The sequence below is a fragment of the Podarcis cretensis genome (genome assembly GCF_951804945.1).
Source record: "Podarcis cretensis genome assembly, chromosome: 10".
In the NCBI taxonomy this organism is placed as follows: Eukaryota; Metazoa; Chordata; class Lepidosauria; order Squamata; family Lacertidae; genus Podarcis; species Podarcis cretensis.
In genome coordinates, this window is record NC_137179.1 from 48,237,808 (window position 1) to 48,253,261 (window position 15,454).

General features: G+C 42.1%; 1 protein-coding gene across 4 annotated transcripts in view; it reads right to left on the reverse strand.

Annotated features, from left to right (window-relative positions):
* Positions 1-15,454, reverse strand: part of MON2 (MON2 homolog, regulator of endosome-to-Golgi trafficking) — a 63,430-nt gene that overhangs the window by 42,164 nt on the left and 5,812 nt on the right. For 2 of the 4 annotated variants that reach the window (XM_079994030.1, XM_079994031.1), the window contains exons 1-3: positions 14,850-15,182; positions 7,566-7,629; positions 1,262-1,389 (exon numbers count right to left, since the gene is read on the reverse strand). In XM_079994030.1, coding sequence (XP_079850156.1) covers positions 1,262-1,389; positions 7,566-7,629; positions 14,850-14,960 — 303 coding nt within the window. In that variant the 5' untranslated portion in view covers positions 14,961-15,182. Of the gene's footprint in view, positions 1-1,261; positions 1,390-7,565; positions 7,630-14,849; positions 15,183-15,454 lie in introns of those variants that run through there. The other 2 variants (XM_079994033.1, XM_079994032.1) reach the window with 2 other exon arrangements.

Sequence of the window (15,454 nt, forward strand, 5' to 3'; positions counted from 1 at the left end):
TAAAGATTTGCAGGGGATCGCCTCAAGCAATATGTTCTCTTCTTTGACTGACCTTTTAAGATGGCCCCAATCCACCTCTACTGGAAGCAGGGCTGCAACTCACTCTGCCTACCCAAGAAAGAGGTGGGGAAGGGAAAAGCTGCTACCACCTGGGAATAACAAAGCACTTTTGAAACTACTGAGCTTAAATAGCCCAGAGGCAGCAGTCATAGAAGAGAGGGAGACTGACTTGCAGAGGAAAAAGCAAAGGCACATAATCTCTTAACCCTTCTTCCCCTGACAGCGGGGAGGGTCAGGGAACCCTGCTAATAGGCTTTCCTTCCAGCTCAGCTCCTTAAGGAGAGAATACCATGAGACTGGTTCACTGCGTGTGACCCTAGAGGGTCCCAAGGAGGACAACTTGACCTGTCACTCCTCAAACTTAATAGCCTGGAGAAAGGAATACTAGGGTGTCATGGAGCTTAGAAGCTGGGGAGAATCAGCAAGTGTGATGGGACCAGCAGCAGTATTGGGTGAGGACTCAGCACTGTGCAAGACAAGATGAGGTCACTGAAAAGAGAATTTTATTTGTGTGGGAATTTCATTCCCTGGGTGAGTGTTAAGTTGTACCAGTAGCCGAAGCCTCAATAAAGCTAGAGCAGCTGACCATTTTGCATTATAATCCTAAAGTGTAAGGCTTGGTGTAATTCTCCTGGGTGACTTGCATACACCTCCCCTTCCCCTCAGTTTTCAAGTTGTGCTACACCAACATCAATGTTAACACTAGTCAGAGAGACCTTAAACTGTAGTTTGTGTACCAGCGTCTAACCATGACTCAAAATTGTGCCATAGGTATATTTATATGTTTATGCTGCCTTTACGCTAGCATAGTTCAGCACACATGACTCATCCCCTACCAACTCCACTTTATCCTCACAACAAGCCTGTAGAGTAGGTGAGAGTTGGCAAATGGTTCAAAAATATTCAGTGAGCTTCAGGGCTGAGTGAGTCTCCTCTAACCTCAACAATCAACATACTACACACCATACTAACTCTCATAATGCTAAATACCACATTTCATCTGAAAATAAAACTGAAGGGGAATGCTCCTGCAAGAAGCCAACCCTAATAATCCCTCTGGGGTAGTGTTACATCTACCCTGATCCTAAAGGCTATGCCTAGTCAGTTATCTTATTAGGATACTCTATTTTTTTTAATGATTCTTCAGCTATGTAAATTAGGCAACACTTCCATACCATTACTTGACTACCCCAAGTCTTACCTCTGAAACAACTTCATGAGACATGAGCCTTTGTATAGCTGCTAGACATAGTTGGGTGATCTTTGGTTCTTTTGTTCCACAACCCATTAGAAAAGGCTGAACCACTTCAGAGCTGTTCTCTTTCAAGGCTTTCAAATGGAGAAAAAATAAATATACAATATCACAAGTCCGCAGCTTTGATTAATAAAGAAAACCATCTGTTGAAAATTAATATAATTATAGTGGTATTTCATGGAAAATATATATAAAAGAGATGGAAAGAGTTACAAATTTGGAACTTTTACTTTAATTTTATATCCACGGTAAGAACCTTTTGGAGCCGCTGCTTGAATCTTCTTTCACCTGCCTGTTTGAACAGCATTTACTCCTTGCATTCACTTTGCTTTCCAAGCCTCTGAATTACCCCATTCTCATACACCATATACAATATTCTACTGAGTCTCCTATGTGCCCATTTTGTCATGGGCAAGATAGCTCTGTGATCCAAAACATCCTTATGTTCATTGCACGAGAATACAAGAGTCTGAGCAGAGTACTATGGAACAGAAGACTGATTATTTGATGTCACCTTTCCTTCAAAGAGCAAGTCTCAATTGCAGCCTACTTGTTTCAACATAGACTTGCTCTATGTGAACACACTGCTTGCACAGCATAGTAATATTTAATTTAATTGAAAGGTAGCCTAGTTTGCAAAATCGTACATGTGCCAAGTTCTCAAAGATACCCATAGTAAGTCTATAGGAATGATAGTTTTAAATTATACATTGATATTAAACTCTATCTGGAATTTTATCCTTTGACAATGAGTACAAAACTATAGCTACTGCAGAAGTTATATACACTTCTGATCCCAAACATGGAAATTTTAAACCAGATTTTTGTCTTACAACTAAGCAGTATCCAGTATTTTGGGGTGGGGAGAGAGAGACTAGCTGAAGAAACTAATTAAAACAAGCACTTCTTATGCAAATAAGCAGGATTCAGCACTCAAAATTCACTCAAGTATACACACAGTGGGTATACCCTGACAGAAGTTTACCAAAGTTCTGAGCTGGTAAAGAATGGTATCCATAAAATATGTTGTATGAAATTCATCTCTTTTTTAGAATCTTATTACTATAGGGTGATAGTCTATTTCTTGCACAAGCACAAGGAAGTTTAATCCAGCAGGAAACATCTGCTCATGGGGGAGAAGGGGAAGTGGCTTTTGCCTGTTTCCTCTCCCAAATCTGTTCTGAGGGTCCCTCAATCCTCCAGAACAGTTTAGGAGAGGGTGTTAGCTCCATCAGGAAAATCAGCCCAAATTACCTCCTCCCCTTGATGAGCAGATGCATCTGCTGTTGCAACAGAGCAAAGTACACTAACAGAAAATAGCCCATAACACTGAGAATTATATTAGGAATATCCAGTATACTGAGCTACAGAAACCATCCAAAGGGGCATCAGTTATATAACCCTTCAACCCAGTTCTGTATTATCAGTGACACTACAGCAGATTAATTAGAAACAGTAACAGAGATTCTGTTGACCTTCGTGGTCCCTTCCAACTCTACAATTCTACGATACAAAATACCATTTCAAATCAGAACGCAATTACTTGAAACTGGAAAAGCCTAGAGAGAGTGAAAGGCCTCAAACTGTGTATGGTTTGTTTGTTTTTTAAAAGAGAAATCTTGATTTGGTTTTCTAGGAAAATGTAAGCAGTGAAGGCATCTATATTAATGCACAGATGTATCGTGTCTTAGAAGATTATTCACAGGTTTATCAAGGCAGCCATTAAACCTAAAAGCGTTAGGTAAAGTTAAAGGGAACCCTGACCATTAGGTCCAGTCATGGCCAACACTGGGGTTGTGGCGCTCATCTCGCTTTATTGGCTGAGGGAGCCAGCGTACAGCTTCCGGGTCATGTGGTCAGCATGACTAAGCCGCTTCTGGTGAACCAGAGCAGCACACAGAAACACTGTTTACCTTCCTGCCGGAGCAGTACCTATTTATCTACTTGCACTTTGACGTGCTTTTGAACTGCTAGGTTGGCAGGAGCAGGGACCGAGCAACGGGAGCTCACCCCGTCATGGGGATTCGAACCGCCGACCTTCTGATCGGCAAGTCCTAGGCTCTGTGGTTTAACCCACAGTGCCTTGTAAATAATGTTGAGTTTAAAGAGGAATTGTACAATGTAAATTAAAGTACTAGGATATAGATAAAAAGTACTAGTAAGCATTTCCAAGTGCTACTGTATTAGTGTTCTAGGCATATAATCTTTGAAGTCTAAAAAGGTAAAGGTACCCCTGCCCGTACGGGCCAGTCTTGACAGACTCTAGGGTTGTGTGCTCATCTCACTCTATAGGCCGGGAGCCAGCGCTGTCCGCAGACACTTCCGGGTCACGTGGCCAGCGTGACAAGCTGCATCTGGCGAGCCAGCGCAGCACACAGAACGCCGTTTACCTTCCCACGGTAAGCGGTCCCTATTTATCTACTTGCACCCGGGGGTGCTTTCGAACTGCTAGGTTGGCAGGCGCTGGGACCGAACGACGGGAGCGCACCCCGCCGCGGGGATTCGACCATGCGATCGGCAAGTCCTAGGCACTGAGGTTTTACCCACAGCGCCACCCACGTCCCCTTTGAAGTCTAGTTAGCTAACTATTCTCCCTAATTAGGGCAAAGGACCATAGTTCAGTGGTAGAGCATCTGCTCTGCAATTCAGAAGGTTTCAAAACAATCCCTGGCATTTCCAGGTAGGACTGGAAATGTCCCTTGTCTGAAACCCCAAAGAGCTGTCAGTGTGGTAGGCAATGGTCTGACTCAGTACAAAGTGGTTTCTGAGGTTCTATTATGTCATAAAAATTTATACTGGGTGTGGGTGGAATTCCACTGTTGCTGTTTTCTAGGTTGCTTATGTCTTTTAAGACTAATCCCGAGTTTTGTTACTAGTTGTAAGTGTTGTCCATAATGATATTTGTGAGGCTGCAACTGCCTTCCATACACTAAATCACTGTATGCTATCTAGTTCTTTAAACAGATAAGATGAGATGCTTCTGTCTCTTAGTGCAAGTTTGTTTGGATTATAGCTGACATTACCTGTCATAGCTTTCCCACTTATGTCAGCATTCATGATAGCAATGAAAACAAAAGAAAAATAAATTAAATAGAAGTGTTAAAGTGAAAAAATAGGGCAAGAACTATTCTAAAGTATATTCTTATGCAACATGAGTGGATTTTAAGTAATACAAGAGTAATTATTCAAAATCAACTAATCTAAACAATAAAACTAATCTAACTAATCTAAACAATAAAAACTAATTGTGGCATCATTTTTGTTGCAACAGACCACCTGCCCCTGCCCTTCTGTACTCATGTACACAGAAGCAACTATAAATATTTTCTCTGGTGACACTAATGCTTAAGACTTGCTAGTGCAACATTTAAAAGAATAATAACCAACAAGAGAAATATTTTTCTAATCTTAATTAGTTATTTAAGATACTGGTTGTGGACCAGTGAACAGGAAGAAATGGAATAGAAAAATAAAGCATTTTTCAAAGTCTATTGGTTCATAACAGTAATATGAGTGAATATAAAACTAATCAGATTGTGTAACTGGAATGAATATGGTAACAGGTAAATCTCAAATGAAAGTTGGAGTTTAATAGGGTTCACTTCCAGGAAAATGGGTATAGGTGTCCTTGGTGACATCATACATTTTCCTCCATAAAATCTAAATAATTCAAAGTTCATATAATACCACCACAATATTGGAGCAAGGTACACATGAGAACACAGTTAAATTTTTTTAAATGGGCAAATTATTGGGAGGTGGGAGAGGAAAGTTGGTGAACACTTTCCTGTTCTGGCAACTTCTTGTTGAACTGGGCAAATGGGGCTCATATATGGTAAACTCTGTTTACAGGGTTTTTTTAAATCTCCTAAGGCAATTCTTTATATTTTTGCATTATGGCCTGTCTAATTCTGACTGTTGTTGACTGGGGTGGGTGGCTGACAGGCACTTGGGAACCCCAGCACAAGGGGATTTCTGCAGGCATTACCAAGATCGCTGCACAGGGCTTCCAATCAGCAGCATACTTTCTAGCCCTTGTTTAAGAAGTGGGCATGGGGTATCCAGATAAGCTCCAATTTAAGTACTAGTTGGAAGATCATCAGAGCTACATAGCTTTAGGAAGGGAAGTATACAATTTATTTGAATTTTGTATGCTTTCAAATCACTGCCACTATTGCCATCAATACAAAATTATCTATGACTCCTACAGACACTCTTTCCAGTTGTCTTCACTTCCAGTTTGCAAAACATCATAAGAAGCAGTTTCAAAATCTGTGAGATTTGGGGATGTTTTACTCTCTCAATAGTTACAAGCAATATATTAAATTGTATTTGGTTACCCTAAAATTCTACATTAAAAACATAGATTCATTCAGTAATTAATATAACTAAAGAAAAAGGCTGAAACTGGCAATATTTCATTTACTGTCCATTAAATTTCACAGAATGAGTTGTGGGAGGAAATGTTTTGGAGAGGTCCTCTCTATCACTTTTACTTCTCCAAACACATCCATGCAGCAACACATCCTTTTCTCCATATCACCAGCAATTTTGCTTCTTTGTTCTGCTGTTCAACTGGAAGGAGACATCAATTTTCACTTGGATGACCCATAAGGCAGTTTGGAATTGGGAGGAAAAAGATCAGACATGTGCATATTGGCTTAGTCTGCAGAAGCCATTTTCCTGCAGCATCTCTCTCATGAAACAGGGCACCTACATCTATAAAATGTTTGTCAAACTATAAGTTTTGGAGTACTTCAGTAACAGCTAATATAGTAATATAATACATTATTGTTGTTGTTGTTGTTTGTATAATACAAATAGCAGTAAAATACATAGAACGCAATAAGGAACAGGGGGTATGCAACCCAAAATAATCTATGGGCCACCACAAATGATATACCCTCAACCCCCGAAGAGTGTCCTCTACAGGATGGTATTGAATTGCATCCAGACACTGTACACTGTGTTAACTTACACCAATAATAGCTAAAACACACAAAAAAGCAGAGTGTGCACCCTGTATTAAGATTGGTGTCACCCCAGATCATACAACCATACTTCCAGGAGTGTGTTTCTACATATTCTGGCAAATAGCATACTCAGGGTCACCATGACACCCATGAGGCTGCCCCAATGTAGCTCAACATTTGTAGCAGGGCACACTCTTTATTTGTCATCCAATGGATTCGAATGGTTTTCCGGAGGGCTCCAGGGAGCTTTCCAATTGGCAAGACTGGCTCTTCTGCCAAACACTGAGGTGACATGGGAGTCTGAACACCCTTTCCCAATGGGCAAAGTAAGCAGAGCTCTGTGTTATGCTCTAGAGTGAGAACTATTAAGCGAGTGAGCAGGTGGGGGGAAATCACAGCAAACGTGCTCAGGTCACACTCTATTCAGTAGCTCTGAAGGTGGCAAAGTAAGCTTACTTCTCCTCTGTGTCCCAGTTTTGTCATCCAGTGCAGTTGTTCTGGGTGGCTAAGGCCTATTACCTGTGGGCCTAGGCACATGGTAGAGCCTGTGACTGTTTGCAAGGCATTATGAGGATAATTTCACTTGCATCCACTGGAACTTGGGACTCCAGGTTTTAGAGCAGGCAATTGGAGCACTTATTTGTTGGATGTTGTTGGACAGGTTTCAGTTGTTGCAGCCTGAGGGCATTTGAGAGCATTTGGTAAGGTTTGTGCAACAACTGTTGGATCCTTGCCCCTCTTCATTTACAAAATTGGGCAGGGAGGGGTCAGCTGGTTGAGCTAGGAAGGTAATTAATGCTTTCTTACAAGAGGGAATGGATGCATTTGCATGGCATGACACTGGCTTCACATTGTGGAGTGACCGAAACCTCTATGCCCAGTTCAAATCAAATGCTACGCTAGGAATCATAGTTTGCTGGTCTCAGTCACACGAGGGGTGGGGATAATGAGGTGGAATCCTAAAAAACGTAAACAGGTGCTCGCTGTGTAAACTTTCCCTGAACTTGAGTACCTGGAAATCACTGAGAATTCAAACAGGATCTTCAGATACCAAAGACTATCCCAGAATTTTGATAACTATATATATTTCACCTGCTTTGATGAAAAATTGGACTAGCACATTGTCATAACTTTTATTGAAAACCCATAGACCATTATTATCTTCATGTTCTAAAAGCACTAAATATATTCAACACCAAATCACACACAAAGCTTTGATTTAAAGAGACTTAAAATAAATTTTCTGATTAGGATTTTTGGTGTTTGCAAATATTTACCTGACAAGACATCACTGTTTCGTGCAGCTATCGTTTTTACTTTTATTATTCCTGACTCAGCAGCCTGTAAAGAAAAGACAAGAGATTATTAATTTATTAGTTTTTTCTTAGAAGCATTTTATCCTATTCTTCAGCTGAAATGGCTCCCACAGCAGCTTACTATAATCAGTAGTAAGTCATCGCAGACCTCAGGCTTACAATCTAAAAGCCACTTCTCAGACTGTACTATAAGAAAGCAATTCTTCATTTAACAGAAGTGAAATTAAAGTTGTTATGCCTGCAGAATCTTGCGGCAGAAATTGCTTCCCATGAAAGTATATTTCAATGCCCCAGAATGTGATGTATTAACAACTGAGTCTCATTACATCTCCCATCTCTGCCTTAAGACCTTCACATCGTTATCTCTTTATTATTTGCAAATTTTCTCACTTTTTAAGGTCTCCTATGATATACCCAAGGGACGCAGGTGGCGCTGTGGGTTAAAGCCTCAGCACCTAGGGCTTGCGGATCGAAAGGTCGGCGGTTCGAATCCCTGCGGCGGGGTGCGCTCCCGCTGCTCGGTCCCAGCGCCTGCCAACCTAGCAGTTCAAAAGCACCTCCGGGTGCAAGCGGGAAGGTAAACGGCGTTTCCGTGTGCGGCTCTGGCTCTGGCTCTGGCCAGAGCAGCGATGTCACGCTGGCCACGTGACCCGGAAGTGTCTCCGGACAGCGCTGGCCCCTGGCCTCTTAAGTGAGATGGGCGCACAACCCCAGAGTCTGTCAAGACTGGCCCGTACGGGCAGGGGTACCTTTACCTTTACCTATGATATACCCAAGTGCGCTCAATAAACGCCTAGTTAAAAAAACACAGTTCTGAGGTGTTGGCTTGGAAGTTGCTTAAAGGATAAACATAAATACACAATTTCTGTCTAAGAACATCCCATGGCAATCCAAACTATTTTTTTCTGATCTCATTCATGTTTCACATACAATATCCAAGGCATTCAGAGAGGTAGACAAGAATACGAATATTGTGTCTACACAGATAGTGTGCATGCACCAATCAGCACAGTCTATACTTCCAATCACTCCCTTATACACAGATTAGATGCCAACTAAACCTAATACACAACACTCTTGCTAATGCAGCAGAAAATCCAACAAGGATATTGTAACTAAAAAGATGTTAAAACATTCTTGACTCAGCTGAAAAGTTAACTAGAATGCCACAATGTTCTACTTTTTATGTATTTCCTAACAAGGTTCTGTTACGAAAAAAAGTTAAATGAAACCAGGGTTGCAAGATTTTATAGCTCAATTCCAATCAAAAGTAAGTCCCACTGAGTTTAATAGAAGTTGTGACCAGTTAAGTGTGCACAGAACTGCATTATTAGCAAATTAATAAAGTACTTAATCACTCTGTTTTACCAAAGAGAAAAAAGATACCAGAGTATTTTGTGTATTTAATATTAAATAGTAAGTTTTCATGACATTCTATGTAGTCCAATTTTAAACCACATATTCTTATATCAAACATTGTTTCATATACAACCTTGGGGGAAACTTATAGAAGCTAACATGTCTAATATAATAAACAACTTGTTCATATTTCTTTCTGTTTCAAGGGCTTCTGTAAAGAATCCAGTTTAAAAAAACCTAATGCCTTGCAAACCATCACATGATCAAGCATGTTGTCTTATTTGAATGCCAAAGTACTGTGTGAACTGTGTGAAATTTAATTTAATTTAATTTAATTATTTTTTAACATCATTTGCTAGATGTTTAAAACAGCTCCATAAAACGTAACAATCAGAAGAGGGGGGAAAACAAACAAACACAAATATTAAAGGGACCAGGAGGGGGAAAGGTGAGAGAATAAAATATACAACTAGCTTTGAATCATTGACATATATATCTACATATGTTTTAGGGAAGCTTTTAATGTTTGACAGACTATTGTATTTTAATATTTTGTTGGAAGCCACCCAGAGTGGCTGGGGAAACCCAGCCAGATGGGCGGGGTATAAATAAATTATTATTATTATTATTATTATTATTATTATTATTATTATTATGCAGCTCTTTCAATAAGTGAAGTTAGTACATTTTAAGGACTAGTGTACAGCTGAAAAATTCAAAGTCCTTTTAAGTATTCCTATTAGCCTGTTAAATATTTTGCCACACCAATGCCTGTGCTCCTAGATAGCAGATAACTTTGCCTCAGGAGAAACCTGAACCTTCTGTAAAACTGCAATCCTAGTTCAGAATCTTGAAACTGCTGATTCAGCTAGAAAGGCAGCGCTACTCAAAATTGTCAGCTTATGCTGACGGACTCTAAATGAAAGCAGGAGCAGAGCTGTGGAGGACTAACAGTCAGCCGTATCAAGTAATTGCTAAAGCTACCTTGCTGAGGACAATGAAATAAATGGCCTAAAACCAAAGAGTGGCACTTTCTTTACTAGTTTCTCACAGGAAAAATGTTCCCAAATATCTTTGGTATAGAGCCCAAGGATGATAGTAGAACCTTGTGCCTATTTCATGGACAGTTACAGGGGCAAAAGAATAAGCCACACATAGAATAGAATCATAGAATCATAGAATCATAGAGTTGGAAGAGACCACAAGGGCCATCGAGTCCAACCCCCTGCCAAGCAGGAAACACCATCAGAGCACTCCTGACATATGGTTGTCAAGCCTCTGCTTAAAGACCTCCAAAGAAGGAGACTCCACCACACTCCTTGGCAGCAAATTCCACTGTCGAACAGCTCTTACTGTCAGGAAGTTCTTCCTAATGTTTAGGTGGAATCTTCTTTCTTGTAGTTTGGAACCATTGCTCCGTGTCCACTTCTCTGGAGCAGCAGAAAACAACCTTTCTCCCTCCTCTATGTGACATCCTTTTATATATTTGAACATGGCTATCATATCACCCCTTAACCTCCTCTTCTCCAGGCTAAACATGCCCAGCTCCCTTAGCCGTTCTTCATAAGGCATCGTTTCCAGGCCTTTGACCATTTTGGTTGCCCTCCTCTGGACACGTTCCAGTTTGGCAGTGTCCTTCTTGAACTGTGGTGCCCAGAACTGGACACAGTACTCCAGGTGAGGTCTGACCAGAGCAGAATACAGTGGCACTATTACTTCCCTTGATCTAGATGCTATACTCCTATTGATGCAGCCCAGAATTGCATTGGCTTTTTTAGCTGCTGCGTCACACTGTTGGCTCATGTCAAGTTTGTGGTCAACCAAGACTCCTAGATCCTTTTCACATGTACTCCTCTCAAGCCAGGTGTCACCCATCTTGTATTTGTGCCTCTCATTTTTTTTGCCCAAGTGCAATACTTTACATTTCTCCCTGTTAAAATTCATCTTGTTTGTTTTGGCCCAGTTCTCTAATCTGTCAAGGTCGTTTTGAAGTGTGATCCTGTCCTCTGGGGTGTTAGCCACCCATCCCAGTTTGGTGTCATCTGCAAATTTGATCAGGATGCCCTTAAGTCCATCATCCAAGTCGTTGATAAAGATGTTGAATAAGACCGGGCCCAAGACAGAACCCTGTGGCACCCCACTAGTCACTCTTCTCCAGGATGAAGAGGAACCATTGATGAGCACACAAAGTAGGTTTTACAGTGGTACCTCTGGTTATGAACTTTAATCGTTTCGGAGGTCCGTTCTTAACCTGAAACTGTTCTTAACTAGAGGCGTGCTTTCGCTAATGGGGCCTCTTGTTGCCGCTGCCCTGCTGGCACACAATTTCTGTTCTCATCCTGGGGCAAAGTTCTCAACTCGAGGTAATTCTTCCAGGTTAGCGGAGTTTGTAACCTGAGGCGTTTGTAACTCAAAGTACCACTGTACAGTGGTACCTCGGGTTAAGTACTTAATTCATTCTGGAGGTCTGTTCTTAACCTGAAACTGTTCTTAACCTGAAGCACCACTTTAGCTAAAGGGGCCTCCTGCTGCCACCGTGCTGCTGGAACACGATTTCTGTTCTCATCCTGAAGCAAAGTTCTTAACCTGAAGCACTATTTCTAGGTTAGCGGAGTCTGTAACCTGAAGCGTATGTAACCTGAAGCATATGTAACCCGAGGTACCACTATATATACTAAAGAGTAACCACCATAGTATTACTCAGCATACAAATATAGCCTGGCTTATGATTGGATCCCCTGTGGAACTTGAAATATGGGTTCCCCCAACAAAAATTTAAAATTCGGCTTTGTAATTTGGAATTTATGTACTTTGGTATGATTTGATGTGATTGGTCGGTTAATAAAAATTATTTTTTTAAAAAACAAAAAACTAAAAACAAATATAACCTGGCTTTGTCCACCACATGTATTAGTGGTACATGGCACAAAGCCTCCACTGTACTTTTAAATATATCCCTTCTAATCATAAAGTTTTTATTGTCATGCTTGAACACAGATTGAGAATGGAAGTTAAATGTGTATAAACTGAAATTCAACACAAACGGGTTTTCCATTTATCCCTATAATTTTATTAATGTTGTGTTATTACAATTCATAGCCAAGACCATTAAACATTAAATCTGAGCCCCCAAAATCTGCTCCGGAGGGTGAACCTGGATCATCTTGGTAATAAGTCCCAATGTGTTCAGCGAGAGTAGATGTGCAATGGACTGCACTGTTAGTGGATATAAGGCATTACAAGCTACATAAAATGAAGCATTATAGCTATACACCTGCCAAATTATGTGCTGTTGGAATGATAATGATAATACTAAAACAAAAAAATTCTGCTGTTTTCATGTACAGGATTCACTACTGGGTTAAAAAAAATGGTTAATGTTCCTTGTGCAATGAGTACCATGCAGTTCAATGCTAGTTTAGAAACCAGACGTGTAGTACTGGCTAACAAAGAACAAAGGTTACTTTATATCCTGCCTCCCCAAAATGTTTGTCCTCTCAAATTCTTTAAATTGTGAATATATCCTACAAAAAAGTAAATAATAATAGGTGGGTCTAACTGTAGCATTTTAAAATAGTGTATTACCAAAGAGTCCACTTTCCGTTAGCCTTGATATTCTAAAATATTGCATCTTGCATACTGTAGAGTTGTAACATTTTATGCAAACTAGAGGAAAATTCTGTAGAAGTTTAGAACTGTGATTCTCAAATTTTGCTCTTTAAACTTTGAAGACTTACTACTCAAATCTGCCTTAAGGAAAGTCAAATCTTCCATCAAATCAAGCAATCATTTCCCTCCTACTCACATCCTTCAGTGCTATCTATGATGCTACCTACTACTACCTGCTACTTACTTTGCCACCAACTTGGCAAATCTACAAACCTGATGCATGACTACGTGGTGAGTTACACCCAAATGTTTTGGATTTTTTTGCATGGAAGGCTTTGACGGACGCTCTAATAGATCATCTTCTTCATCTTCTTCTTGTTATTGTTGCTGTTGTTGTTGTTATTACTATTATTATTATTATTATCACCATCACCATCACCATCATCCCCACCCATCTGGAAGCTCTGGGTGGCTTCCAACACACATAAATACATAATAAAATGCCAAACATTAAAAACTTCCTGATACAGGGCTGCCTTCAGATGTCTTCTAAATGTTGTGTAGTTCTTTATCTTTTTGACATCTGTTGGGAGGGCATTCCACAGGGAGGGCGCCGCTGCCGAGAAGGCCCTCTGCCTGGTTCCCTGTAACCTCACTTCTTGCAGTGAGGGAACCGCTAGAAGGCTCTCGGAGGTAGACTTCAGTGTCCGGGCTGAACAATGCAGGTGGAGATGCTCCTTCAGGTATACAATACTATTATCCCCACCCCCATCAAAAAACCCTTTCATGGGAATATACTTTAATTGGCATCTTCGTTTGTGTCCTATAGGCTGAAGCTATGGATTTTAAGTACACCCTAGAACACTTTTGGTATCAATGAGGTCCGCACTATACAACAGAACACCCTTTGCTCCACATTTTAATCTAGGCACAGTACAACAAATCTATAACAAAGCACAAGAAAACATTAGAACCTCAGGTTAGCACATTAAAGAGGTTGTTTTATATCAAATTAACATATTTGTTTACTTTCCCCATATCCGCCTTATGGAACACAATGCTAGCAACATGCAATTCTCTTTCAGTTCATTAAAAACATCAGTACAGTCTTAGCTTATTGATTTCAACAATCAAGAGCTCCTGAATTTTTACAGGGGCAAATATCGTTATACAGAGATGGGAACTTCAGGCTTGGGGGGCAACTGCAGCCCTGTAGATGTCTCTGTATGGTCCTTCCCCAAGCTATGCTCCTTACCAGCCCTCCTTGAATGCTTATGACTGTGGTCTGATAATACTCTGGTGGTAATATCACCTGGATGGACAATAGCAGCAGTCCTCAAGCATCACCCTCTGGAAACAACTATCAAAGTAGGACCAGAACCACCGCAAAGCAGTGCCACCTAACCCTAACTCATATTACTGTATATTATTGTCAGTTATGATTCTCATCTTCGGCATTGAGTATTTCACTCTGCAAAAAACAAACTTTGCTTGATTTACTTAGTTTTAAGATATTAAACAGGGCATGCTTCTCAGAGCTCAAGTTCTTAAAATTCTGAAGTCCTTACCAAAGTTTGAAGACTCACATACGCAAACCATCAACAACAACCCCTCGCAAGTGGGACAAGACAGCAATATGATACACACATGGGAGCTGTTCCAAGTGCCACTTTCAAATTTAATATACAACGGAAACCTGCTTACCTATGGGTGGCAAAACAGGAACAGCTTGCAAACTCGTTTGGGTAATGCAATCCTTGTTGATTACCCAAACAGTTGCTACCATCAGTCGGTGCCTTGAAACCTACTATATTTAAAGCCACCTGTCTCCAAACAAGGGCCTCCAAGTTATCCTAACAGATGATAAGAAGGCTTTTGCCTATCTTTTGAGCGGTATCGATTGCCTCCCCCAGCCAAAGAAAAGGGCACCATTGCTAAGCCTAGGAAATGTACACTTAAAAAGTTCGCCCACTAGAGAGACTGAAGTCTGGGAAGAGGGAGGTGCAACCGGGAACTGCTCGTTACAAGAAAGTGCTGCAAGCGGCCCGCGGTGGCCAAGCGGTGCAGACGTTTGCAATGTAGACGCAGCCACCCGACTCGGTTCCACTCCGGGATTTCAGTTCTCAACCGGGGTGGGTGGAGAGGAAAGGCCTCAGCGAGACCCCACGTACCTCTTCCTAAAGCAGGCCGGGGAAAGGCCACAAGAAATACACACAAACACTGACACGCCCCCCCCCCGACAGTCCAGTTTCTCTCCCCCCCAAAAACCCTCCTCACCTCCTTGACGGGAGGAAATTTCTTCCGGCACTCCAGGCTCAGGGCCCGCAGGTCGCCCTGCATGTTTTCCAGCAGCTTCTTCACGGCCTCGGGGCTGCTCGTCCCGGCCATGGCTCCTCCGCCGTGTGGGGAAGGCAGCGACGCGAAGCCGGCAAGGGACAGGCCCGGCCGAGCCAGCGTCGCCGTCTGAATGTGGCGGCGCCCGGAGGCCGACAAGTCCCGGGCGGAGCCACGGGCAAAAGCAGCAGCAGCAGCAGCACCACCAGCAGCAGCAGCCGCCTCAGCCTCCAAGGCCGGCCCCGCCGCGTCCACGTCCGCTCCCGCTCCCACAATGCCGGGCGCCGCCGCTGCCGCCGCCGCACGTCAGCCCCGCTTCCGCACGACAGAGGCCTGGCGAAGAAGGGGCGGTGCGAAGGAGGGGAGGGCCCGCAGGGCGGCGGGGCTGAGGCGGGTCTGTCAGGGGCGGAAGATGGGGGGCAAAGACGGGGTTGGACGCAGTCACGGGGCAGAAGAAAGAGGCCGCCGGTTCCTCAGAGCATGTGCAGTTCTTGCTTCTTCCCCCATGCAAGGTGGCATGGAGGGGATTCCAGCTCCTCTTTCTTGAA